The sequence below is a fragment of the Callorhinus ursinus genome, unplaced genomic scaffold (genome assembly GCF_003265705.2).
Source record: "Callorhinus ursinus isolate GAN/ISIS: 27379988/994484 unplaced genomic scaffold, GSC_fseal_2.0 scaffold9, whole genome shotgun sequence".
NCBI classification, from domain to species: Eukaryota; Metazoa; Chordata; class Mammalia; order Carnivora; family Otariidae; genus Callorhinus; species Callorhinus ursinus.
The window spans coordinates 10,194,914-10,220,536 of record NW_027397071.1 but is presented as its reverse complement, the minus strand read 5'-3'; the positions used below and the strand labels follow the sequence as shown (position 1 = coordinate 10,220,536).

The 25,623-nt window shown below is 42.5% G+C and overlaps 1 protein-coding gene across 2 annotated transcripts; it reads right to left on the bottom strand.

Moving 5' to 3' along the window:
- Positions 1-350: 350 nt before the first annotated feature.
- Positions 351-25,195, bottom strand: CLCC1 (chloride channel CLIC like 1). Of its 2 annotated transcripts, XM_025872335.2 has the most exons (12): positions 25,046-25,195; positions 16,559-16,699; positions 16,065-16,166; positions 13,745-13,852; positions 11,333-11,554; positions 10,037-10,177; positions 8,258-8,351; positions 7,011-7,108; positions 6,356-6,502; positions 3,691-4,032; positions 1,998-2,283; positions 351-677 (listed from the first exon to the last, which is right to left on the bottom strand). In XM_025872335.2, the coding sequence occupies exons 2-11, from the start codon at positions 16,685-16,687 to the stop codon at positions 2,026-2,028; spliced, it is 1,641 nt and encodes a 546-aa protein (XP_025728120.1). In that variant the 5' UTR covers positions 16,688-16,699; positions 25,046-25,195; the 3' UTR covers positions 351-677; positions 1,998-2,025. The 2 variants fall into 2 exon arrangements, with proteins under 2 accessions (XP_025728120.1, XP_025728119.1); XM_025872334.2 differs by having other exon boundaries at positions 351-2,283.
- Positions 25,196-25,623: the final 428 nt, after the last annotated feature.

Here is a 25,623-nt window from a genome sequence, read left to right as displayed (position 1 = left end):
CTGCACAGCTGGGACGGTATCTGGGGCTCTTTTCTTTCTAAAAATCCTTCAGGTGACTTGGTGGGCAGTGAGAACCACTTCTCCAAATGGCCAATGTTCACAAAAATAAAATAGAAAGATAGTTACTCAATCTGGAATCACATCAAAGGCTCGGGGGAAAAAAATTATTCTTCTTGGTTCTAAGATCAAATTTTGTCAAAAGTACTCAGTTAACACCCAGATCATCTTATGTCTTATATATTACATATACAATATAACGTCCTAGACAGCATCCTTTTAAAAACTGCACATAAGTTTCATGGGGTTTTTTTCTTACCAGCATATTCAATGAGATAAGACAGCATACCGAATCACAGTAATGTAAAAATAGGTGTTTATTTTGTGTATACAATAGTTCTTAGACCCTGTAAACATTCAACATTATCTATTCCACTTAAACACTGCTTTTATAAAGCTGTCTACCCCATTCTGATTTTCCTAAAAGCCTGCTGCTAAAATTCTTGATTCTAATGATAAATATGGGCTGGACAATAAACAAGTCTATTTCCCCAAGTTATAAACTGGCCTTGATCTGTTCGGTCTGCTTTAGTGTCTTCCCTAAATTGCTGTCATCATTCAACAGCAGTGGTATGTTGCCTCGCTAGCTGTCAAAGTGGACTGCATCCCCAAACGGATATCTGTAATGAGAGAATACAAAGATGAAATTCTACTTAATTTTTTACAGATTCATTTTTTGGATAAAAAGCAGAAGTGCAAACAGCATTAACTCCACTCTCATAGTTAGTCTGTCACCTGAGGCAATTTGCTCTTCAGAATCCCATCAAAGCTCAGAGGACAACTACCTCCCTGGGCACATATTTACCAATTAGTGTGAACAGGTCTGGCCCTCAGGGAGGACTTAATATGCACCGATGTTCACAAATCCACTCCAAGCTGCAGGCATCCTTGTGTGAGTTCATTTGTCCCATACCTACTGTGTTGCAAATTTTTCTATAAAATCCTATTGCTTTTTCTGGAAAGAACTACTACCTTTCTGATGAATTACTAAAGATGTTTGCAATATTAAACTACAAAATAATATTAACAAATTTTACATCCTCTTGCTGAGGTAATTTTTTAAAATCTTAATTGGCAATGGCATTTTTTTATACTTAACCAGGGACATACAGAAATTATGCTGTTTAGCAAAAATAATGTACTCGGCCAATGTGTAAAGTATATATTTGGTGGGGAAAGGGGTAAAGCTAGTCTCTGGCTACTGACTATGTAAGACCAAGATCACCGATTAACAAACTGTGGTAACTAAATTCTCCCGGCCATCTTCAGGTCTGTCTTAGCAGAGGGCAAAAAGGGGCGACAAGGAAGCAGGCCCAGTCAGCACTGGCAGAGTTGAGCGATGGAGGCAGGATTCGCAACGACGAAGCCGTGATGAGCTGGGGCAGCCTCCGCAGAGACAAGGGGACCCAGACTCCGTGACTGCATTAAGACGCTGAAGTGCATGAAAAGGGTAAAGCTGACGACAGTGGACTTTCCTTAAAATAGTTTCTGAGTACCTACCACTTTTGGAAACACATCAAATCCAGTGCACAGCTAACAAATCATTAACTGAAGTAGGTATTACAGGACGTCCACTAGGCAACACACACGTCGGCTAGTTGGTTCCTATATATGCATGTGAACCATAAAACTTATTTTTCAAGGTTTCCTGATTCAAACTGGCCTCTCTAATTATCTGAAATCAGTGATGCTTGCCATATGTTCATCTATGAGATCCTGTTCCAAAATCAACACCACAAACTCCACAGGAGGTACCAATATGAAAATGAAATTACACAAAAGATAAAAATTAAACAGAAATACATGGGAATTCGTTAGTTCTGATGGTCAATAAAAATATTAATGTTTAAGCTGCCACCTGTAGAGTAGTAAATGTCAGAATATTTGTAGAGGACAGCAAATAATTGTGAAGAGTATACTTTACAAAACCCAAAGATGACCTCTGAGCTGTGGTCCGAGTCTGCTCCTCTAGCCACATGGGCCACTATCCAGATCCTTCCCACCGCTGGCTGGGCTGGACATGCTGCCTTCCTCTGGGCTGCCCCTGGCATCGCTCCCGAGCTGGGCCTTTTCCTCTGCAGGTGAACCTTCCACCTTCTCTGATGTGTCTGGGCCAGAGACAGGCCTACTAGACTGGCTGCTTTCAGTACTGCTTTCAGGCAGTGTGCTTTCTCCCTGGATTCCACCGAATTCTTTGGGCTTTGTATCCAAAATGGGTAATTTATGCTGTAGAGAATGACATTTTAATTTTTTAATTAACATAATGTGAAGATTCAGTCATCAAACACGTTTAACAAGTTCCTATGCAAATCTGTATCAAACTCTCAACTCCTTCAAATCCCAGCTCCAGTGCTGTGCTGTAATTACGTAAATGTTAGTAAGCCTCACAGAACCCTGCAGGGAGGAGTGGGGGCACTCAGGATATTCCAGGTGGTCTAGTGACCCAGCTTTAGGAGAGGGCAAGAGGACTGGGGACCAGTACTGCTAACTCCTCTTGTCTGGTGAGAATAATTTATTCGACAAATATTTACTGAGCCTGTATTCAGTTCCAGGTACTGGGGCCACAGCAGGAACAAAACCAACAAAAACCCTTGCCCTCACTGGAACTTCCATTTAGCTTGGGGAGACAAGCAACAAATTAACAAAGCACCACGCTGGGATCAGACGACTGTTTAAATTAGGGTAATGTGAAAGGTGATACAGGAGTAAAGACTTAAAGAAATGAACCACATTTCAGCATTCTAGACAGAGAAGAGCAAGTAAAAAGGTTCTAATTCATGGAATAGCGAGGAGGCCCTTGTGGCTGAAGGAGAGTGAGCGTAGGAGAAGAAATCCATGTACTAACAGAGGCGGGCGGTGGGCAGATCAAGGAAGCCCTGGGCCACCGAGGTACCTAGCTTTCCCTTTAAGTGAGATGAGAAGTCCCTGGAGAATTTGAGATGAGCGGTGCATTACCATTAACTATTAAATGAAAGGAACATCTGAAAATTTTTTAGATGTCGGCAGGTATGTTTATTCTTATAAGAAACTCCATGGGAAGGGATTCTAACTTTCTAGATTCTGCTCTGCTCACAACTGTTTCTCAAAGGTTTACAGTTACAACTTAAACTTTGCAAATGACAATGTAAATTCCTCTCTCAAACAAAAACAGAAACGTCCCTTTAAATGGCCAATAATGTAGAAAAAACACCTCAGCATTCTGCAGGTAGAAAGTAGAGTCTAGCCAATGATGCCAAGGATTTGGGAAAGCGGGGTGTGTGACCCCTCCCTGCCCACTCTCCCACCCAGCTGAGCCTTTAGGGGTCTCCTGCAGGTTCCCCCGGGCTCCGGGCCTTCAGTGAAGACTTTTCCCTGAGCTCTTCAAAGGCAGAAATTTCAGTCACGATTACTTGGTTTCCTATGAAATTTCATATGAATTACTACCTGTTCTAACTACCATTAAATAGGATTTAACATAAAAAAATGAAATCTCGTTTTAGTTCTTCTGAGAAGGCTGAACTTTTGGCCAGAAAATAGAATAATGGGATATAATTAACCGTGGCAGGTAAAAGAGAAGAATCGCCTACCCAGAAGCTCTACAGGAAGCACGGAGGCCTACATGAAGGACAGCAAAATAAACAATTGCTGACTTACACTGGGTACCACCGTGGGACGCTCTCTCGCCTCTGCCTGGGGTACATCGCATGGCCGGAGCACTTCGGGGCTCTTGGTGCCAGTCCTAGGTCTCAAGTCAACATCTTTCTCTCTCATACCATCTCTTCTACCCTCATATGTTCTGTCATAAGGGCCTCGCTCAAAGGGGCTGATGTGGCCTCTATAAGGGAAACGTGCATCACCTGCTCCACCATGGGGTCTATCATCAACTTCCTGCAGCCGTCCTCTATCACCTGGCTCAAGTGCCCGGGGTGGTTCTCTCTCAGGACCACCTAAATGTCTCAGCATATTAACTGATTTCCCAGCACCATAGCAGAAACTCTAGAAGGAAAAGAAAGAAATATATAGTATTTAATGGCTGACTTACAATGAAATTATTCAGGGTGCTAGCAAAATTACCTAACTTGACTTAATGGCATTTGGAGACATAAACATGTTTGCTTCACTCTTGTTTCATTTGCGATCTCGTTTAGATTAATACTAGGCCAGAGTAGCCAACAAAATGTGAGAAATCACTAAGTGGTAAGTAGACATTTCAATCAGCTGAACACACTTTCACTGAATTGTAACAAGGGCAGTTTGGCTAAAACCTAGAAACTTAAATTGAAAGGTACTAATTGATAACTGTTCATCAGATGTCTATCGCCACACCCACCATATAAGGTAAATGCTAAAAATTAGTGTTACACACATCATTACATAAACATTCTCATGTAGGGTAACTTTTCTACAAATACAAACTTGGCTTTAGCGACAACTAAAATTCAACAGGCTTTGAATCCCATTTCATGGGGAAAACTAGGCAGCAGTTCTCAAAACTGTGGCCCAGGGACCCCTGAGACAGTTTCGGGGACTCTGTAAGGTCAAACTTTTCACACTTCAAAGACCTTACTCTGTTTTATTCTTCCCTTCTGAGTGAATGGTGGAGTCTTCTGGGGCTGGAATGACTTCGTCACTCTACTGGCTCGTCGACTGTGTGCCTGTGTAAACTTGTATTTGAAATTTTTCTTAGTTTTAATTCCTAATTGGTAAATATCAATAAATAAAACCACTATAAACAAGAGCTCTTTGTGGTCTTCAGGGGTTTTTTGTTTGTTTTTTGGGGGGTTTTCTTGTTTTTTGTTTTTGTGGTGTGCAGTGAGGAGGGCAAAAGGGTCCTAAAAACAAAAAGTTTGAAAATCACTATGCTGGCGAAACTATTTAAAGACAGAAGCAGTAAAAGTCCTTTTCTTAGGCAGATGAAGCAGTAAGAGATGATGGGTTCTTGCTTATAATTTCAGCTTCAGCGATTAAATACAAACAGTCCCCCACCTACGATGGTTCAACTTAAAACTGTTAAGACTTCACGATGCTAAGAAAGTGACAGTGCGCTCAGGAGAAACTGTACTTCAAATTTAGAATTTGGATCTTTTCCTGGACTAACGATCTGGCGTCCGATCCTCTCTGGTGATGCTGGGCAGGGCAGCTCCTGGTCAGCCACAGGGCATCGAGGGTGAACCCCTATCCTCACAACCACTCCATACCTACACAACTATTCTGTTTCTCACTTTCAGTACAATATTCAGTGAACTACATGAGATATTTGACACTTTGTTATAAAATGGGCTTTGTGTTAGATGATTTTGCCCAACTGCAGGCTAACATAAGCATTCTGAGCATGTTTAAGGTGGGCTAGGCCAAGCTACCATGTCCTGTAAGCTAGGTGTAGTAAATCCATTTTCGACTTACAATATTTTCAACTTACAATGGGTTTATTGGGACATAATCCCATAAGTCAGGGAAAATCTGCACTACTATACAACTAATGTCACCTAACAAAACCATACCCCTAAACCGGACTCCTGTAATCACAAGCCAAAAAACAAAACCAAAACAGGAACAATTTCAAAGTGAATAAAGTGCAGTAAATTTTGTAACCTTAGGGAAGACAATCCTTTTTAATTTAATCATTTAAATTGGAAGGTACTAATTGTCTGATAACTGCTCCTATGTTGTGTATATTCACAGCCATCAGAGAAAGTAGATGCTGAAAATATTTAAAGTTATAAGCTTTAAATAGGTTAATTTCTTTACAAATGCAAACCTGGTTTTTCCCATGGCACATCTGGGTTCTTTACATTTTAAGTGACAACTGCTTTATTAGAGTAAGGGCCGAAAATCAATACAAAAAGCTGAAGAGACCATAGATGAATGACGAATGTTTCTTCTTAACAAATGTCTGGTCCTGGATTCCTCCAACTGTTTCTCAGTAACTCACCTTCTTCCACATCCCAATTTGATTCTGTGGAAAAGCCAATGCTCTTCCCTTCTTAGTGCTGCAAAAACTCAGACTGAAATAAGAAGGCCCCCTTTCTCAAAGAGGACAAAAACAACTGATTTCATGTATATTAACTCACCAAGTTGAAGAACAACTTTAGAAAAATATTATTCTAAGTCACTGCCATGACATCTACAATCAAACTTGACAATCATCTCCTTGCTTAAAGGAATATACATGTAAGTATAAATAAATCTATCACTTAAAAATCATCTTTCATACTGTTAAGCAAAATTTAGCCTGATTTACAACAGCAAAAAAGTCTAGGTTTTAGAATTGCCTTTTTTCTACAAGCGCTGTTAACAGTCAGCCGTGCTGTATACTAACCAGGACAGCTAAAGCCATAACGATCAGCACTGGGATGTGAAGTAATACTGGGATCTCCCTCATGAACTCTTTAATAAATTCCCCAGCTCCTTTCCCGATGTGTTTCAGTGGCTCCGTGACAAAGTTGGTGAATGTAACCGCCAGTGCCTAAAACAAAAGATAACAGCAACTTAGTTTTTCCCTCAAAAGACAGAATGAGCCAAAATTCACTGTGCACTGGGGCCAAAATTATGTTCATAAATTAAAATGCTTTTGGGGCGCCTGGGTGGCTCAGTCGGTTAGGCATCTGCCTTCGGCTCAGGTCGTGATCCCGGGGTCCTGGGATCTAGCCCGGCATCGGGCTCCCTGCTCCCCAGGTTCCTGGAAGCCTGCTGCTCCCTCTCCTGCTCCCGCTCCCCCTGCTTGTGGTCCCTCTCTCTCCCTCTCCCTGCCGTGCTGCCTACTTGTCCTCTCTCTCGCTGTCAAATAAATAAAAAATCTTTTTAAAAAATCAATTAAAATGCTTTTAATGTGAAAATCATTGTGTAATGGAAGTGTTTTTTCTAGAACAAGGGTTTATTATCAGCAAAATGACTGTAAAAAACACTAAAAACTTTAAATACAAGAGATTTTTGATTCACTTTGTATAAATAATTTTTACAAATGTATTCTATACCTTCGTTGGTGGGACCAACCAAATAGGGTTGACTAATAAGAGCTCGTAGTATTTTTGGCATGGGTCATCCTTATAGGTCCATGAACTTCTCAACAATTCTATTTAGAGAAACAGACATAACACTGAGTCATTAAAAAAAAAAAAAAAAGGCGCATTTCATTCCCAAATAAGACAGCATTTTGGTTTTGTCCCTGTCCCCACCACCAACCAGTTTTAAATGCTGGTACAAATAGACTCCCTGTAATAGTGATTTAAAAATTTTTCATCTTATGTCCAATATGTTTATCTTAAAAATCTCTTCAAATTAGACAAGTCTTATGTAGATAAAACATATTTTATGAAATTTTCTAAAAGGTAAGTTTTAAAAATTGTTCTTCACACACACAAATGAATCCAAATAAAAACCGCGGCAATCTGTGTGAGATCGCTGAATTATATGCAAGTTGATATCCTGGCTGTGAGATCGCACTGCTACAGCCGTGTAAGACGTTTACCCTGGGGGAAAATGGGGAAAGGGTACTCTGATCTGTTTTCCTTCTTACAACTACCTGTGCATCTAGAATTATCTCAGTAAAATTTCAATTTAAAAAATCCATTACTTTACAAAATAAAGAGCATTATTAGTTCTCCCAATTTTTCTAAATTAGGTTTACGTACATTACATACTAGCCTGAGCTAGAGGCGGCATTCAGTTGTCCCCTGTAGCCAGGAAGCGAGGCCAGATTGGTTTAGTTCCCACAACTTTTAAAGAAACGTTAATATGGACGCCCTGTTTTGTACAATCCGCAGGGATTCTATTCTGGGTCTGTTCTTATGGACTTGCATTTATAAAGTGCCTTCGAACACTCAACCATTCCTACTGCTAGATAACACAGAACTAAAGGCAGCCAACAGTAGTGACAATGTATATCCAGTCTGTGAGGGGAAAAAAGTTAAAGAACTTTCCTCCTAGGGACAAAATTGTATAGTAAAGCTACAACATAACATTTCATAAGTCAGTGGGGGAGGGGACCGCAGCACTACAGGAGCTGACAAAGATGCTGGTCCCTGGTCCCTCCCCGTGAGGTCACGTGAGCACGAGCGGCCCGGTCTGAACCCTGCCTCTTCTCGCATCTTCTTCTGACACTGAGGACTCAGTCCACGGAAAGCCTCCTTCCAGCATGTTCTCACTTCGCTGTAATGACTAATATGTTCTCTCCTTCCCGGAAATTCTATTCAAAATGAGGCCCAGCAAACCGACCCCTTACCCCAGAGGCTTCCAATCCAGTCCATCTTCTCAGCACACACGTTGTTCAATGGCTCCAGCTTGGCAACCTCGGCCTGATGCTGCGCGAACGCGAGCTGAGCAACACCAAAAGGGAGCTGTGAGCAGCTGCAGACATGAAGGTTATGTCTACGCATCCAAAACCCTGACATCAAACCGTGTCTTCACCAGACACCAGACGGTTCATGGTTTTTTAGTAGGAAAAAAACAAAAACGGTTCTAAATAGCAGCTCTTTTCCACTCATGGCAAAGCAGTCTTAATGCAACGAGTGAGGATAAAGAACTACAGCTTCCTTCTTTGTAAGTAATTTTGATGAGAAAGGCAAACCTTTGTGCTAAAAAGGATTATTTTAAAAAATTAGTTCAAATATAATTCTTACCACACCCAAAAATAGTTATATAAATGACTGCTTCCCACTTTTTTAAAAATTTTATTTATTTATTCATGAGAGACAGAGAGACAGAGAGAGAGGCAGAGAGAGAAGCAGGCTCCCATGGAGCAAGGAGCCCGATGCGGGACTCGATCCCAGGACCCTGGGATCATGACCTGAGCCGAAGGCAGACGCTTAACGACTGAGCCACCCAGGTGCCCTACTTCTCATTTTCTTTCACAATTCACGATAAAATGGTGTTTTGTGGGGCGCCTGGGTGGCTCGGTCGTTAAGCGTCCAGCTTCGGCTCAGGTCATGGTCCCAGGGTCCTGGGATCGAGCCCCGCATCGGGCTCCCTGCTCGGCGGGAAGCCTGCTTCTCCCTCTCCCACTCCCCCTGCTTGTGTTCCCTCTATCGCTGTCTCTCTCTCTCTCTCTCTAATTAAATAAATAAAATCTTTAAAAAAAATAAAAGCTATAGAACTTAGAGCAAAAGGTTAACGATATATCACAATGATTTAATCAGATAAATTCATCAAAAATATTTTGCTACTTGACTCACCCTGCTAGAAAGATCTAAAATTGTCCTTCAATGCTATTTCGACAGGAACAGTCCTTCATTTGACTTTCTATATTCAGCATGATCCCAATTTTGAAAGAATTAAAATTTAGAAAAAAAATCGGAAAGAAATACCTCAAAATATTGACAGCAATTATCTTTAGGTGACAAAATTACAGGTAATTAAAAAAAAGAAATCAAATTTCTGGGGCGCCTGGGTGGCTCAGTCAGTTAAGCATCTGCCTTCGGCTCAGGTCATGATCCCGGAGTCTTGGGATCGAGCCCCACGCTGGGCTCCCTGCTCAGCGGGGAGCCTGCTCCAGGATTCTCTCTCTCCCTCCGCCCCTCCCCCTCCCCCTCCCCCTGCTCGCTCCTTCTCAAATAAAATCTTTTTTAAAAAAATCAAATCTCTCTGTATAACTTTCTACCTTTTCTAAATCACCTACTATCAACGTACCACTTTCATATTCAGAAAATAACCGAACTTTAAAAAAAATAACATTTTGATATCCTTTCTGGCAAAGAATAAAAGGACATACCCTAAACTACCTACATAAAAATTTTTAAAATGCATCCACCTAGCTCTATTCTGATTTAGCCACCCAGATGCTACCCATGAGAAACTGGGTCAGGAAAATAGGCCTGCACCAAACTGGTCAGGGACCCAAAACACCAGGGACAGGTGAGTGGCTGCCAGTGACACCCGCCCCCCCCCCCCCCCCGCCGGCATCTCTGATCAGAGGCAAAGTTATAAGCTCCTCTAAAGGCACTGAGGTCTTATGTTATCATGAAGTAACACTGAAAAACATGAAAACCTTCCACCTATGTAATACCTTATATAGATACATCCAATTCCATCCCAAACTGACGAGGAAACTGATGAATAACACACGTCTCAGCTGGGTGTACCAATGCACATACGTCCACACCTCGGTAGCAACTAATCCCACAATACAGAGCAGACACAGAAGTACCTCGAAAACAGGAAGAAGCAGAGAGTAGGGTTACTGCCAAGCCATCCTCCCCACTGAAAAATGATAACCATCAGCAAAAACAAAAGAACTGGCCTCAGATATGCAACAGCATCTGTGCCATTCTGCTGCATGGTCATCAGGACAGAAGGGTCTTCGCACGGGTTAACCTAACAGTTTTTTAATTTAAATTTAATTAACCTATATAATGTATTTTGGTTTCAGAGGTAGAAGTCAGTGATTCATCAGTCTTATATAATACCCAATGCTCATTACATCACAGGCCCTCCCCAATGCCCATCACCCAGTTACCCCATGCCCCCACCCCCCTCCCCTCCAGCAACCCTTCAATTCTTTCCTATAATTAAGAGTCTCTTATGGTTTGTCTCCCTCTCTGGTTTCATCTTGTTTCATTTTTTCCTCTCTTCCCCTATGATCCTGTTTTGTTTCTTAAATTCTACAATATCAGCGAGACATAATTGTCTTTCTGACTGGCTTATTATTTCGCTTAACAGAACACCCTCTAGTTCCAGCCACATCATTGCAAATGGCAAGATTTCATTTTTTTTTTTTTTTGATGGCTGAGAGTATTCCATTGTATATACAGACCACATTGTCTGTATCCATTCATCTGTCCATGGACATCTGGGCTCTTTCCACAGTTTGGCTATTGTGGACATTGCTGCTATGAACATTGGGGTGCACGTACCCTTTCGGATCCCTACATTTGTATCTTTGGGGTAAATACCCAGTAGTGCAAGTGCTGGGTCGCAGGGTAGCTCTATTTCCAACCTTTTAAGGAACCTCCATACTGCTTTCCAGAGTGGCTGCACCACCTTGCATTCCCACCAACAGTGTAGGAGGGTTCTGTGGTGGAGTTTTTAAAGCATTTTTAAAAATGAGCTGTTACTGAGGCGCCTGGGTGGCTCAGTCGTTAAGCGTCTGCCTTCGGCTCAGGTCCTGATCCCAGGGTCCTGGGATCGAGCCCCGCATCGGGCTCCCCGCTCAGCGGGAAGCCTGCTTCTCCTTCTGGCCCTCCCCCACCTGTATTCCCTCTCTTGCTGTGTCTCTCTGTCAAATAAATAAATAAAATCTTAAAAAAAAAAAAGAATTAAAAAAAAATGAGCTGTTACTTACGTCCCCCTTGTCCCATCTTACCATCAACAGATTATATGGATCCACTCCAAAGGAGTCTTCAAATCGCCACTTCCATGTTTCAAAATCATGAAACTTAAAATTAATTAAAATATCACTTAGTGCATCATCCAAGGCTCCTGGTTTCCAATCCTCTCCACTGAGAAACTTCTGTATTTCTAACAAGGTTTGTCTTTTTAGGATAATCTCAGCATCATAATGCATATCATCTTTGTTTTCTTCAGGCTGAATTAAATTTGCCCAAAAAACAAAACAGAACAAAACAGAAAAGAGAAACACTTCAAGACAAAAGTCGATTTGGAACTAAATATATATGTGGTTGATATTTCACATGTATAAAATAAAAATACTATCCACCTATTTGTCTAACATAAACAACAGAGATCATACATGTGAAAAACATTTCAAAAATATAAAACTCTATGAAAATAAGACAATGTACATTTTACCCAAACACAGTTGATTCTTACTATTGGCAAGTTTGTTCTAGGACGTCACCGTGGACATTAGTTAACAAATACCTGAACTACAGCTCCTACAGGAAATACAGGGTTGCGTTCCTACATTTTCATCAGGCAGTCAATACATAACCCTTTTATGTGTTTCTATTTAAAGATACCTTATTTAATATTTTTGATTAACACCGAACTCTGAACAACCGACAGCACTGTAACTCCTGCCCGAACAGAGCTTATCTAACATGGGTATTTTCCCTGGAAGGCACATCCCAGCCTTCTCGCGGCTCAGAGGCACTAAAGCGGCACTACTCTTGGGAGTTATTTTAAACAGCCAAGTAACATCAACAAAAGTGTGAAATACGAAGCACTAAATAAACCATGAAAAAGTACTTGTTTATAGTCTGAGAGCTGAAACAAGAAGGCAGAACACGGCTGTGCTCAGCCTCAGCTGGGAATGGGCACACCAGGCAACGCAAATGCTCTGCGCATGTCCAAGAGCAGCGCAAAAGCTCCCCAAGTATTGACTTTGAGGTTATAAAATAAGGTGAGTACGCAAGTTCGCAAATACGGAATCCACAAATAATGAGCATCAACTACTTATTTTGATTCATTTACGATTTTCCATTTGCTGACTTTCTTTTCTTTTCTTTTTTAAAGATTATATTTATTTGAGAGAGAGAGAATGAGAGATAGAGAGCACGAGAGGGAAGAGGGTCAGAGGGAGAAGCAGACTCCCCGCCGAGCAGGGAGCCCGATGTGGGACTCGATCCCGGGACTCCAGGATCATGACCTGAGCCGAAGGCAGTCGCTCAACCAACTGAGCCACCCAGGCGCCCTGCTGACTTTATTTTCAACTAGCCTAAAATACACACTAACACAAATTTTTTAAAAAAGGGTTTTTTTTTTAAGATTTTTATTTATTTAACAGAGAGAGAGAGCACAAGTAGGCAGAGTGGCAGACGGAGAGAGAGAAGCAGGCTCCCCACCGAGCGGGGAGCCCGATGCGGGGCTCGATCCCAGGGCCCTGGGATCATGACCTGAGCCGAAGGCAGCCACCTAACCGAATGAGCCACCCAGGCGCCCCCCAAAAAAAGGATCTTAAAAGGCAGTCAAATTGGAGTTTCCGTGAACAAACATGATACTTATAACTATCTTTATTAGCGTGAGTTCAGGTTAGCAAAATCACTATAAACATTTTACATTCATTAACCAGTTAACACAAACAGAATAATGTTTCTCTTTTATAAAAATAAAGATACTTACATAAAAGCAAATATAAAATCAGAAAAAAAACAGTGTCATATAACATCACAAGTCATCACTAACGTGAAAAAGCAGTCATACATTACTATTTTTAAAAAACCTTGAACTAAAGAAAGCAAAACAAAAAAACCTTCAACTAAATATTATCAATTATCTGCACCATAGGAATGCTTTGGCACTCTGTGCCCTTATCCCACACATGCCTAAAAGACTTGAATTAAAGGATGCATGTATGAGAACATCTGCCCTTTCACTTCCAAAATAAGATGGGATTATTAAATATTCATCTAACACTCCTTCCCCTTAAGTTTTCTTGATGTTTGACTCCACAGAGTGAAAACAAGGACTCTAAAAAATGGAATCTTAACATTAATTATGAAAAATATGCACATGATATGCAATTCTACAAAGTAACCCTTGCCACAGTAAAAAGCTTCCGTGTGGTAAGAGGGACTACTTAAAGCACACTGTTCTTTTTCTCAGCATAGAATGATCTTACATCATATGAATAAGAAAGTGTGCAAGTGGCAGAAAACAAGGGCCAGCACAGAATTTCTTTGCCAAGTCATGAATGTGTCAAATTTCCAACTGTTTAGCAAAGTTCAAACAGCAAATTTAAGGCACCTCCCCCCATATGAAATTAATAAATAATGAAAATATCCACCACACTGATTAGTATCACACCAACACTCACGAGTCCGAGCTTTCTGGCTTCAATCAAAATCTTGTGTAAGTATCTCCTAAAAACAGGATTGCTCTGACTTTCATAGTCTTCCTTCTTTTTCTTTTCACAGTCATTGATCTGTAATTAAAAAACAAATTCAACATTAGCATCAAAGTTTCATGTAAGGGTCAAGTTTCTAGCCTAGTGGCCCCATCAAGATCAAGGTAAGGAGCTTGCGATTATCAACTATATGAAAATGTAGAACTTTCTACCTTCTGTGGGTTCTCTTTGCAAAGCATTAGAACCTGTGATAACCAACTTTTATTTTCTGAGTATGAACCATGAATTGAGTTAGCATTTGAAATGGGCTTCAGATGATAAACATGACAACTGAATGTCACACATAGACTTAAGAGAAAAGGACCCTTGAAAAGTCACATGGCAGTTTCCTCCGCTTGCAGGCAAGATTTACAAACCTCTTTAAATTTCTCTTTAAGAGAATTTTTTTTTTTTAAGATTTTATTTATTTGTCAGAGAAAGAGAGCGTGCGCACAAGCAGGGGGAGCGGCAGGCAGAGGGAGAAGCAGGCTCCACGCTGAGCAAGGAGCCCGATGTGGGACTTGATCCCAGGACCTTGAGATCATGACCTGAGCTGAAGGCAGATGCTTAACCGACTGAGCCACCCAGGCGTCCCTCTTTAAGAGAATTTTTGAGAGAGAGAATGCACAAGCACGAGCAGGGTGTGGTGGGGGGGCAGAGGGAGAGGGAGAATCTTAAGCAGGCTCCATACTCAGCATGGAGCTCTACATGGGGCTCAATCTCACCACCCTGAGATCATGACCTGAGCCAGAATCAAGAGTCAGATGCTTAACCAACTGAGCCACCCAGGTGCCCCTTTAAGAGAATGTTGTGTGTGTGTGGTTTTTTGTTGTTGTTTTTTAAGATTTCTTTGTTTTGGGGGTGGGCAAAGGGAGAGGGAGTCCCAAGCAGACTCCATACTGAGCATGGAGCCTGACACAGCGCGCGATCTCATAGCCCTGAGATTACAACCTAAGCGGAAACCAACAGACTGCATCACCCAGGCGCCCTGAGAATGTTTTGTAAAACAGAAATTCAAGACTCCATTTTATCAATCATACTTTTACAATGCTGAGCCCAAGACGCAAAGAACGGAATGAAAAATTTCCGTATTTCCTAGTATGCAGCCAAACAAGCTCATGATACTACAAAACACAGTTAAACTGAGGCAAATTTTATCCAAGCATTTCTGTGCTAGCACTCGGGTGAGACAGCACTCACACCCGGTTTAGAACCACAGCAGTGCGGACAGATCTGGAACTGAGATGAGCTCTCTGTATCTCCGTTCACAAGCTCTCCCAGTCTCTCAAGCTAGAAATCTCCTTCATTCTATCCCTTTTCCCTCCTCCCTCGGCTACCAAAATTTGCCTATTCCACCTTGGAGAAATCCAACACTTTCCTCTTCAGTACCTGTCACTGCCCCAGCTGGAGCATTTGGCATTGCTGGACCTCTGCCACCCCTCTCCTTCTGAAGCCCCCTCCACTGGGCCACCAGCTGACAGCCTCCACAGCCAAGAAACCAGTTCCCACCCCTCAACATGCGTTCAACCCCCTTAACGATCTTGATTTATTTCCTTTCTCATAAACTCCACTTCAGCCACACAAATAAAAAGATTGGATAAATGATGAACATAAGAATTACTCTTGCAAATATAAGGGATTATTATAATTTAGTATGTGTGGTGGCTCTTCCTTCATGTTCATCAGGCGGTCACAGGCCCATTTCTTCATGGGCTGCCTTTGTTATGCGTCTATTATGACCCAGCACTGTGAAAGGTGATAGAGAATCAAAAATGAATAAAACGTATTCCTTGTCCCTGGGGCGCCTGGATGGCTCAGCCGGTTAAGCGTCTGCCTGTAGCTCAGGTCATGATCCCAGGGTCCTGGGATCGAGTCCCGCATCGGGCTCCCTGCTCGGCGGGAAGCCTGCTTCTCCCTCTCCCTCTGCCACTCCCCTGCTTGTGCTCGCTGTCAAATAAATAAATAAAATATTAAAAAAGAAAAAAACCCATATTCCTTGTCCCAAGAAATGTTCAGTCTGCTAAAGAAAGAATTACAACATGGTGAGATAAATGTTATTACTGGAAAATAAAAGTAGTATTAAAAAAAAAAAAAGACAAGGCCAGAGTAATGAAAGAGAAGACTAAAGAAATAAACTATACATAAATTGTACAGTACACACATAGAAACACATACAATGTTAGCAAAGACAGGAAACAGAGCAATTTAACACATTATAAATATAAAATTCATGAATTAAAAAAATTCAAACCTTATGAGTTAAAGAATCAAGTTTGCTATAACATTCCAACAATTCATCAGCATGTGACAAGTCAGGACTCACTTCTTTTTTCTCTGATATACCATGTTTTACCTAGAGCAAAATAGAGATTTCTTTATAGTTCAGTTGTGAAAATAACCTAAAGTTAATGAAGACTAAAAGTTGACTTCATCATTTTATGACTTTGTCATAATTCATCTGTGTTGAACCAAAAAAGAGTCTCAAATTTATATACTAGCTAAGAACTAAAATCAAGTTAGCTGGCGGCTCGATGGGCTTTACATTCATATTCAACACAGAAATAAGCAGGTGGGGTTGAAATCCTCTTTGACTAAAAGTCAGGGAGATATTCTACGTGGCTGCTAGTCATTGGTACATGACTCTTGACTCTGGAAGCTCTGTGAGAAACAGTAACAGAAGTACACTATTTCCATTACAGGACCGATAAGGTCTTATGTACATGCACATGCATTTTTTTTTAATACCTGAGATTTTCTCATTGTTCCTGAAGCAGCATCATAGTTAAGCATGTCTGTGGGGTCAATCCAGTCATCATCATGAGCATAACTGGTTATCAGCCACAGACATTCACAAAGGAGCACAGAATACAGCATCCTGCATGAAGGCTAAAAAAAATTTTAAGAGACATAAAATACAATTATTTTTAGAAGAAATGGTTTTGTAATAAAAACTATCTACTTCCTTCTGGTGCTAAGATAATGTTTTCTTACTGAATAATAACTGATATAAAAATACTCAGTAAAATGGTATTCACATTTAAACACATACACACATATTCGTGCTGAGACAAAAAGAATATGGGAACTTTTCATAGGATTCAGAATTCCAGTCCTAGGCTTACATCCAAGAAATGAAAACACATATCCACACAAAAACTTGTACACAAATGTTTACAGCCATATTATTCACAACAGCCAAAAAGAAAACAATTCAAATGTCTATCAACTGACAGATAACTAAAATGTGGCATATCCACACAATGGGAGATTCCAGGCATAAAAACGGATGAAGTACTGACACGTACTTCACGGATGGACCCTGAGAACACTGCTGTGTAAAAGAAGCCAGGCAACAAAGACCACACAGTACAGGATCCCATTTATATGAAAGGTCCAGAACAGGCAAATCTACAGAGACAGAAGGTAGATTAGTAGGTGCTCAAGGCTGGGAACAGAACAGACGGTTGGCAGTTAAAATGGTACAGGGTTTCTTCTTGAGGTGATGAAAAATGATCTAAAACTGTGGTGATGGGGCGCCTGGGTGGCTCAGATGGTTAAGCGTCTGCCTTCGGCTCAGGTCATGATCCCAGGGTCCTGGGATCGAGTCCCGCATCAGGCTCCCTGCTAGGCGGGGAGGCTGCTTCTCCCTCTGCCTCTGCCTCTCTCTCTGACTTTCATGAATAAATAAAACATTTAAAAAAATAAATAAAACTGTGGTGATGGTTGCATGAATTGTGCTCTTTAAATGAGTGAATAGTTTAGTATGTGAATCATTGCTCAGTAAAACTGCTTTAAAAAAAGAAGAGGTATTGCGGCGCCTAGGTGGCTCAGTCGGTTAAGCGGCTGCCTTCGGCCCAGGGTGTCCTGGGACTGAGCCCCACATCGGGCTCCCTGCTCATCGGGGAGTCTGCTTCTCCCTCTCCCACTCCCCCTGCTTGTGTTCCTTCTCTTGCTGTCTCTCTCTGTCAAATAAAATCATTTAAAAAATAAAATAAAATAAAAAAGAAGCGGTATTTAACCAAACCCTCTCCCCCCAAATTCTTTTTTTAACACATGGAAAATAAGAAAGGTACAAAATTAACATTCAAACAAGGTGACTGAACTCCCAAACCACTCAGAGAAAACAACTTGCTTCATCTAAGCCTCTGCAGAAACACTGTCAAATCATTTCAATACTTAATACTGCCTCTATTCGACACTGTCCAATACAGCAGCCACTAAGCATATGTGGCTATTTAAACTAATTAAAATTAAATAAAATTAAAAATTCAGTTCCTCCTTCACGCTAACTGCATTTCAAGTGCTCAACACCCACATGGGGCTAGTGGCTGCCACAGTGGACAGGGCAGATCTAGAACATTTCCATCATTGCAGAAAGTTCTTTTGGACAGCCTGTCTTATATTTAACATGAATAAAAATCAGGTGAGGGAATTCCCAAGTGAGAAAGTAAAAATAATGTAAAAATAAAAGTAACTCCAGGGGCACCTGGGTGGCTCAGTTGGTTAAGCGTCTGCCTTCGGCTCAGGTCATGATCCCAGGGTGCTGAGACCGAGTCCCACATGAGGCTCCTTGCTGGGCAAGGAGTCTGCTTCTCCCTCTGCCTCTGCTGCTCCCCCTGCTTGTGCTCGCTCTCTCTCGCTCTCTCCCTCTCTCTGACAAATAAATAAAATCTTTAAAAAAAAAAATAACTCCAGGCTGTATTATACACTCCTCCTTTGTGCTCCCAGCGTGCTCTGTTTATTCGTCTAACACAACACACGATGAAATTAGCCTCGTCCTGGTCAGGCTCTCCCACTGACACAGTGGCTGTCGATCTTGGCTGTGCATTAGAATCACCTGGCGAGCTTCCAAAAGTCTCAATCTTCTGGCCACATCCCAGATCAAGCAAATCAGAATTTCTAAGGGTGGGACCCAGGTGCTGGGATTTTTAAAGCGCCTCAGGTGGTTCCAATACGCAGCAAGGGTAGAAAACCACTGTGCTACGACGTGAACTTTTTCAGGGGAAAGTGACATCCTACTCCAATCGGAATTCACCGTCGTGACGACTCTCCGTCTTGCCCCCTCCACCTCTCCAAGACCAACACCCAGCCTGGTGGCTGGTGCCGGAGAGACATTCAATAAACGTCAAGCAGCAAATGCAAACGGTCAAAGCCACACAGGGATTCACAGGGTTCTAGAGGTTCGAAGGTTGAAGCAAGCTCATCTGACTGGGAGAAACTGGCACCACTTCATGGAGGAACGGGCATGGGAAACAGGGAAGTGTGGGTAAGATGCTAAGAGGGCAAGGTGAGGAGACAAAGGAGCAAAGTGAACCTTCGAAACCGTACATTCGAGGATGGACGCGGTGGGGCCAGGAGACGGCTGGATGACAAGGTAGGCTGGGGTGACGGGGCCCACGGCCAACCTCATCTGCTGACAGTAGCTCTGAACGCGTGGGAGCCACACTGGGGGAAAATAAAAGTACCACTAAGTGTACAGAATGAGGGAAAAACTGGACTCAGAGAATCCCACAGGGAGGGGGAAATAGCCAAAGGAGACTGAACTGTGTTCTGAAGATTAGTTCCACAGGCCTCAGCCACAGAATGCACGTAAGGAAAGGAGAAGATGGTAAGCATGGCCAAGATTTCTAGGCTGACCAACAACAAAAAGGTAGTAGTATTAACTTCAAAAGAAATTCAGGAGAAACATGGTGTTGGGGAAAAGTTCAGCATTCATTTGTTCAACATTTACTACATACCTACTGGGTACTGGGCACTGTCTTAGCTGACAGGGATACCAGGAAACTAGCCCAGCCAGGTTTTAAGAAGATACATGGTGGAGAGGGGCACATGGGCGCAGGGGACAAGATGGGACATAAGTTGACAAAAAAAATATAATTTCAGATAGTGATACGCCCTATGAAAAAAATAAAGGACAATGGCAGGATGGATTAGGCAATGTTGAGTATTTTAGGGAAGGCCTCGGAGATTAAAGATAGCCACAAATTCCATCAGGTCCCCATCAAGAGATGGAGTTTACTGTCCCTCCTCCTGAATCTGGGCTGACCCTGTGACCAATGTCAACCATGAAAAGAGGAAAAACTGAAGTAAAATTAAAGCATTTATTTGGGGTTTAGAATTGCAATTTGGGGAGCAACCCAAATTGTGGCCCACTGCAGGGAAAAAGGGGTTTTTATAAGAAAAAGGGGGAAGTATAAGATACCTAACATCAGTTGTTAACCAAGAATTATAATTAGAAGAAATTAGAATTTATAATTGTTTTCTAGGTATGTCAGTTGCTAGGAAAGTCCCTTTTGCAGAGTGTCCACTTTTTGTTAAAAACAGACACATCATCAAGGTGCTCAGTCATACGCCCTTGTCCTCTTTCAAAAACGGGATGAGGGGCGCCTGGGTGGCTCAGTCGTTAAGCGTCTGCCTTCGGCTCAGGTCATGGTCCCAGGGTCCTGGGATCGAGCCCCACATCGGGCTCCCTGCTCCGCGGAAGCCTGCTTCTCCCTCTCCCACTCCCCCTGCTTGTGTTCCCTCTCTCGCTGGGTCTCTGTCAAATAAAATCTTAAAAAGAAAAAAAAAAAACGGGATGAAATTTCCGTCACCATCTTCTTACAAGCAAAGGTTTTACATGGGTTCACAATATTTAGCCAAAATATTGTGGTAGAAGCGATGTTGTGTTGGTTCTGGGCCTGGCTTGGCCTATAGGAGGTTTGGCTGCTTCTACTCCAGAACACCTGCTTTTGCTCTCAGCCGCCATGCTGCGAGAAGGCCTGGCCACACGGAGAGGCCATGTGCAGAGGGCGCCGCTAAGCTCCCAGCCGGCAGCCAACGTCAACGGCCGGCCACGTGAATGAGCCACCCTGGCGGTCCCAGGTCAATCCCATGGTAACAGACTTGCGACCCAGCCAACATCATGTGGAATAAAAGAACTATGCAGATGAGTCCGGTCAAAATCCCTAAGCCCACAAAATCATGAAAAATAATAAGAAAATGGTTGCTTAAAGCCTCTAAACTTTGAGGTGGTTTGTCACACAGCAGTAGATAACCACAATATTTAAGCAAATGATAAGAAGCAAACCTTAGGAAGACTCGGGAAATGAACATCCAGAGAGTAGATACAGCAAGCATAAAGATCAGAGCGGGGACAAAATTTGAAGCGTTCAAAGAACAGCAGGAAGGTCAAGATGACATAGTAACCCCACGCTCCAAAGCACTCCTAGGGCTCCTACATCCGACCAAAATGAAGTAACAGGGGCCAGGTGTACCCTCTTGCCCGAACAACCGAAACCTCTGCACAAAGTCTAGGAAACAACAGTTTTCAAGACACTGGACACCAGGCAAGCAAGTATAATGGTGTTTGAAAAGTGAAAGGACACAGAAACTCCACATCTTCCTCCACAGAATGCCCTTGTGTGTCTCTTCATTTGGTTGATCCCAATCTATATCCTTTCTAATAAAACTGTAAGTATACTGCTTTCAGGGAGTTCTTCCAGTAAGTCATTCCAGTGAATTATCCAACCTGACAGAGTTGTGGGATCCCCCTAATCTATAGCCAGTTGATCACAAGTGCAGATGGCCCCCAAGACGTGTGCCATGGAAGCAGTCTTGCACAGATCTGTGCCTTTAACTTGTGAGGGTGTGCACTACTTTGGGTACACAGTGTCCGAACTGAACTGTAGGATATCCAGTCTGCGTCAGAGAACTGGTTTGGGAACACTCCCCCTTGAGTCTTCAGCAAGGCGTGGATCAGTGCACACATAGCAGGAAACTACCTCAGGCCTGAAAAAGAACCACTGAAAGAATTTAATACAAAAATAAACAGGAGTTGGCTCCCTGCTCAGCAGGAAGCCTGCTTCTCCCTCTCTCACCCCCCCTGCTTGTGTTCCCTCTCACTGTCTCTGTCAAATAAATAAATAAAATCTTTAAAAAAGGGGGGGGCACCTGGGTGGCTCAGTCGTTAAGCGTCTGCCTTTGGCTCAGGTCATGATCCCAAGGTCCTGGGATCGAGCCCCACATCGGGCTCCCTGCTCAGCGGGAAGCCTGCTTCTCCCTCTCTCACCCGCCCTGCTTGTGTTCCCCCTTGCTCTCTCTTTGTCAAATAAATAAAGAAGATAAAACCAAAAGTTAATTCTTTGAAATGACTAAAAAAATTGACAAACACCTAGTAAAATTAAGAAAAAGGAAAAAAAAAGAAAAAGAGAAGGCCCCCCAAATTAAGAATGAAACAGGATAAATTATTCATGACTAAAACACTTACCAAACCAGGAATAAAAGAAAACTTTGCCAGATAGAGTAGTACAGGCAAACGCTATACTTGAAATCTTTCCCTCTGAGCTCAAGAATGACATGAGGAAAAAGCTCTGGAAGATTTCTGGGATACTGACAGTATTCTATTTCTTAATCTAGAAGGTAGGCACATGGGTGTATGCTTTTTACATAATTTGCTAAGATGAACACTTATATTTTATACATTTTTCTGTATATATATTTCACATTTTACAAAAGGTTTTTTTTTAATGGGAAAGACTAATTGAGATATTATGGTCTGAAACGTATTCCTCCAAAATTCTTATGTTGGAGTTCTATACCCCAGTTCCCCAGAATATGACTATTTGGAGATAGTGTCTGCAAAGAGGTAATTAAGCTATAATGAGGTCATTAGCATGGGCCCTAATCCAATATGACTGCTGTTCTTATAAGAAGAAATCTGGACACAGGTCAGAGGAAAGTTGATGTGAAGACACAGGGGGAAGGGGGCCATCTACAAGCTGAGAGAGGCCTCAGAAGAAATCAACCCTGCTGACACCTTAATATTGGATTTCCAGCCTCCAGAATCTTTTCCCTCCAAAAAAAAAAAAAAATTCTGTTGTTTAAGACATCAGTCTGTGGTATTTTGTTATGGCAGCCTTAGCAAACTAATACAGATTTCTTCAGACATAAAAAGACTAAGAAAGTCTCCAACCCATAGACTCTTGACATATTAAAGAAACTTAACATCAATAAAAGATGTGAGTAAAAGAAACAATGATGAGCAAAGGAATTGGTCAAATATATTGACAAGTGAAGTCAACTACTGATAGTAAAAAAAACCCCAAACCCCACAACTTTTTATGTTTAAAAATGTAAAAACCAAAATGCTAAGTAACAATAATGGTGGGAAAAGTATCCTAGGATCCCTGTCATGCTCTAGAGACATAAATACTGGATGACTGTATACTTGGGGGGGGGGTAGGGTGGGGAAGGAGTTCAACTAAGGAATAAAGCCTCGAGAAGACCCAGACCCAAACACAAGAGAAGGCAGTGAAGACTATCGAGAGCAGAACACAAGCTAAAAAATGCAATGTGTAGAAACCAAGAGATGCTTAATTTGAAAGAGGCATTAGTCACCTATATAAAATACTTTAGAGAAGCTGAAAAAAATTAAGTCTGGGGAAAAAAATAAAGCCGCTGGATTGCTTAGGCCGTTGACAGGGAGAAGCCTAATTCTAAGCACTGAAGAACTAAGTTGATAAAGGGAGTCTCTGAACTGAGCAGAAGCTCTGAGAAGATGGCAGCATATGAAATCAAGGCTACAGAAAAGGCTTTTCAGAGGCAACAAGGTTTTACACTCCTTCAAAACAGAAATGAATGAGAGGTGGAAAAAAAGGTTCTAAAGCAAAACGAAGAGAAGCTGACAGAGTTCACTTTACTACCCAATATCAAGACGACTGTGAAATGGTCCACTGGAAAGCCAGGAGCAGCACTGTGTGTCAGGGAGCTGGGATAGGGAATGGAGATCTGGAAAACAGCTCTATAGGGAGCATTATACAAAGGGAGATGAATCAAAAACTCTTCAAGCACTTGAGTTTTGACTATGACTCCCACAGTCATGTTATTAAGCTACATTACTTTCTCCAATAATGATCAGCAGATGCAGAACTTATCCAGGACTAGGAACTGAAGAAACAACGGAAGACCAGGTGAGGCGGAAGTGGAACCAGCCTCAAATTTAAGTCCTCCTGCCAAATCCCCTTGGTCACTGACTGAAGGCTGGAACTCCTTGAGAAATCTTAAACAGCTGATCTCACACTTCCTCCAAGCAAAACTGCATCCAAACCTGCCCGGGATCTTGTTAAAAACAGCTTCTGACTAAGTCGGAAGTGGGCCTGAGATTCTGCATTTCTAACAGCTCCTGGTGATGGCAGAGATGTTGGCCCACAGACCACACTCTGAGCAGCAAAGTGTTTAGGATAAGTAACCATCCTGTATTGGTTTAGTTTAACGGGGGCACCTGTGATTCTATTACTTGGCAGTTACTAATAAGCTCTCTCCTCTAGTTCTTTTTAATCACCTTCCTCATCTGCTACAGGCTTTGACGCTAATATCAAAATTATATATAATAGCAGTGTTTGATTACTATGTGCCAAAAACTGTTACATACATTCATTCATTCAATTCTCCAAAAACTCTTGGTAGTAGTACGGTTATCTTCATTTTACAGATTAGGAAAACAAGTAAACTGAGTGGAGAGCTACCAAGAAAGACTGAGATCTCCAAGGAAAGTCCCAGCTGAGTGGAAATCGGCACAGAAAAGGAAGTATCTGATTTCGATGAATTACACGTGTATGAGCAAGACAAGACTAACGAGTCAAATTCTGTATTAACCTAGAAAGTGCATGGCCCAAAAGTCAGGAGTTTGCAATCTGGTCCGTTCGCCTATGTGTAGTTGGCTGGAGCCGGGGCTCTCAAACTCGAGAATGGGCACCGCTAACAACTTCCCAGATGAGGAGGATGACGCTCATCTGGGGACCACACTTTCACAACCACTGCCACGGAGAAAATATGAATTGTTTTTCACCACCCACTCATAAACCTGAATCTCTAACTTTTTTACATTCAAATCAGATTTGGAGTTTCAAAAAAATTCACTCCAACCAAATCCGAGCTATTCCGCTTGACGCCGTTTGCTCAAATTCCGCGTAAAGTTTTCCGAGATAACTAAAGCCCACAAAAATCCAGCGTTCGCTCGGATCTGGCTTTGCACTAGCTTGTCCCTCTCCCTAGGCCGCTCTTTGAACCGTGTAACGCGACAGCAGCCGCGCTGCACCCGAAGATAAGGTGGCCAGTCGCCCGCTCATCCTGGCACCCGCAGCGCCGCGAAGCCTCCCGAAGCCCCGGAGAGCGCGGCCCCCGCCCCGGGCAGCGTCCGCGGCCTCCCCCGCGCCCACCGCCTGCCCAGGCCGCCCGCCGCCGCACAGATACCCGATCGCGCCGAATCACGGCCCAGTCGCCAGCCTGCTTCTGGGAAAGAAAGACACCTCCCGGCCAGCTGAAAAAGATGGCGAAGCGCCTGGCGGGGCGCTCGAGCGCTTCGGCGGGCGCGGGGCGTCTCACGCGTCCTCATCGACTCGCTCGGCGGGCAGCTGTGCGTCCTTCCCCGGCGCGCGTCTGATTGGCCCGCCGAGGGGGCGGGGCTGGGCTCTGGGGGCTTGCTTTAGGCCCGGACGTTCTTACTTTGATCAGTTGAACGGTCTACGAATGAAATCTTACGAGGAAGCCAAATATATACGAATACTAAACTTGCTTCCTTGGTATTGATTTATTTTGCAAGTCCGAATGTGTAATATTTGCAATAATTATTTAAGTAGGGTATAATGAACGACAACGGCAGTCCTGTATTTGGGGTGTGGGGGGACGAGCTACATTCGGCTTTAGTTGGAAATAATAAATTTCGTTTTGTTTTTGTCTTTAACTGCTGGCCTTGCAATTTCAGGAAACTCTCCAAAGAGGATATGATGAGTTTTACACACTAGGAGGAAATGAGAAGTGTACACAAGAAT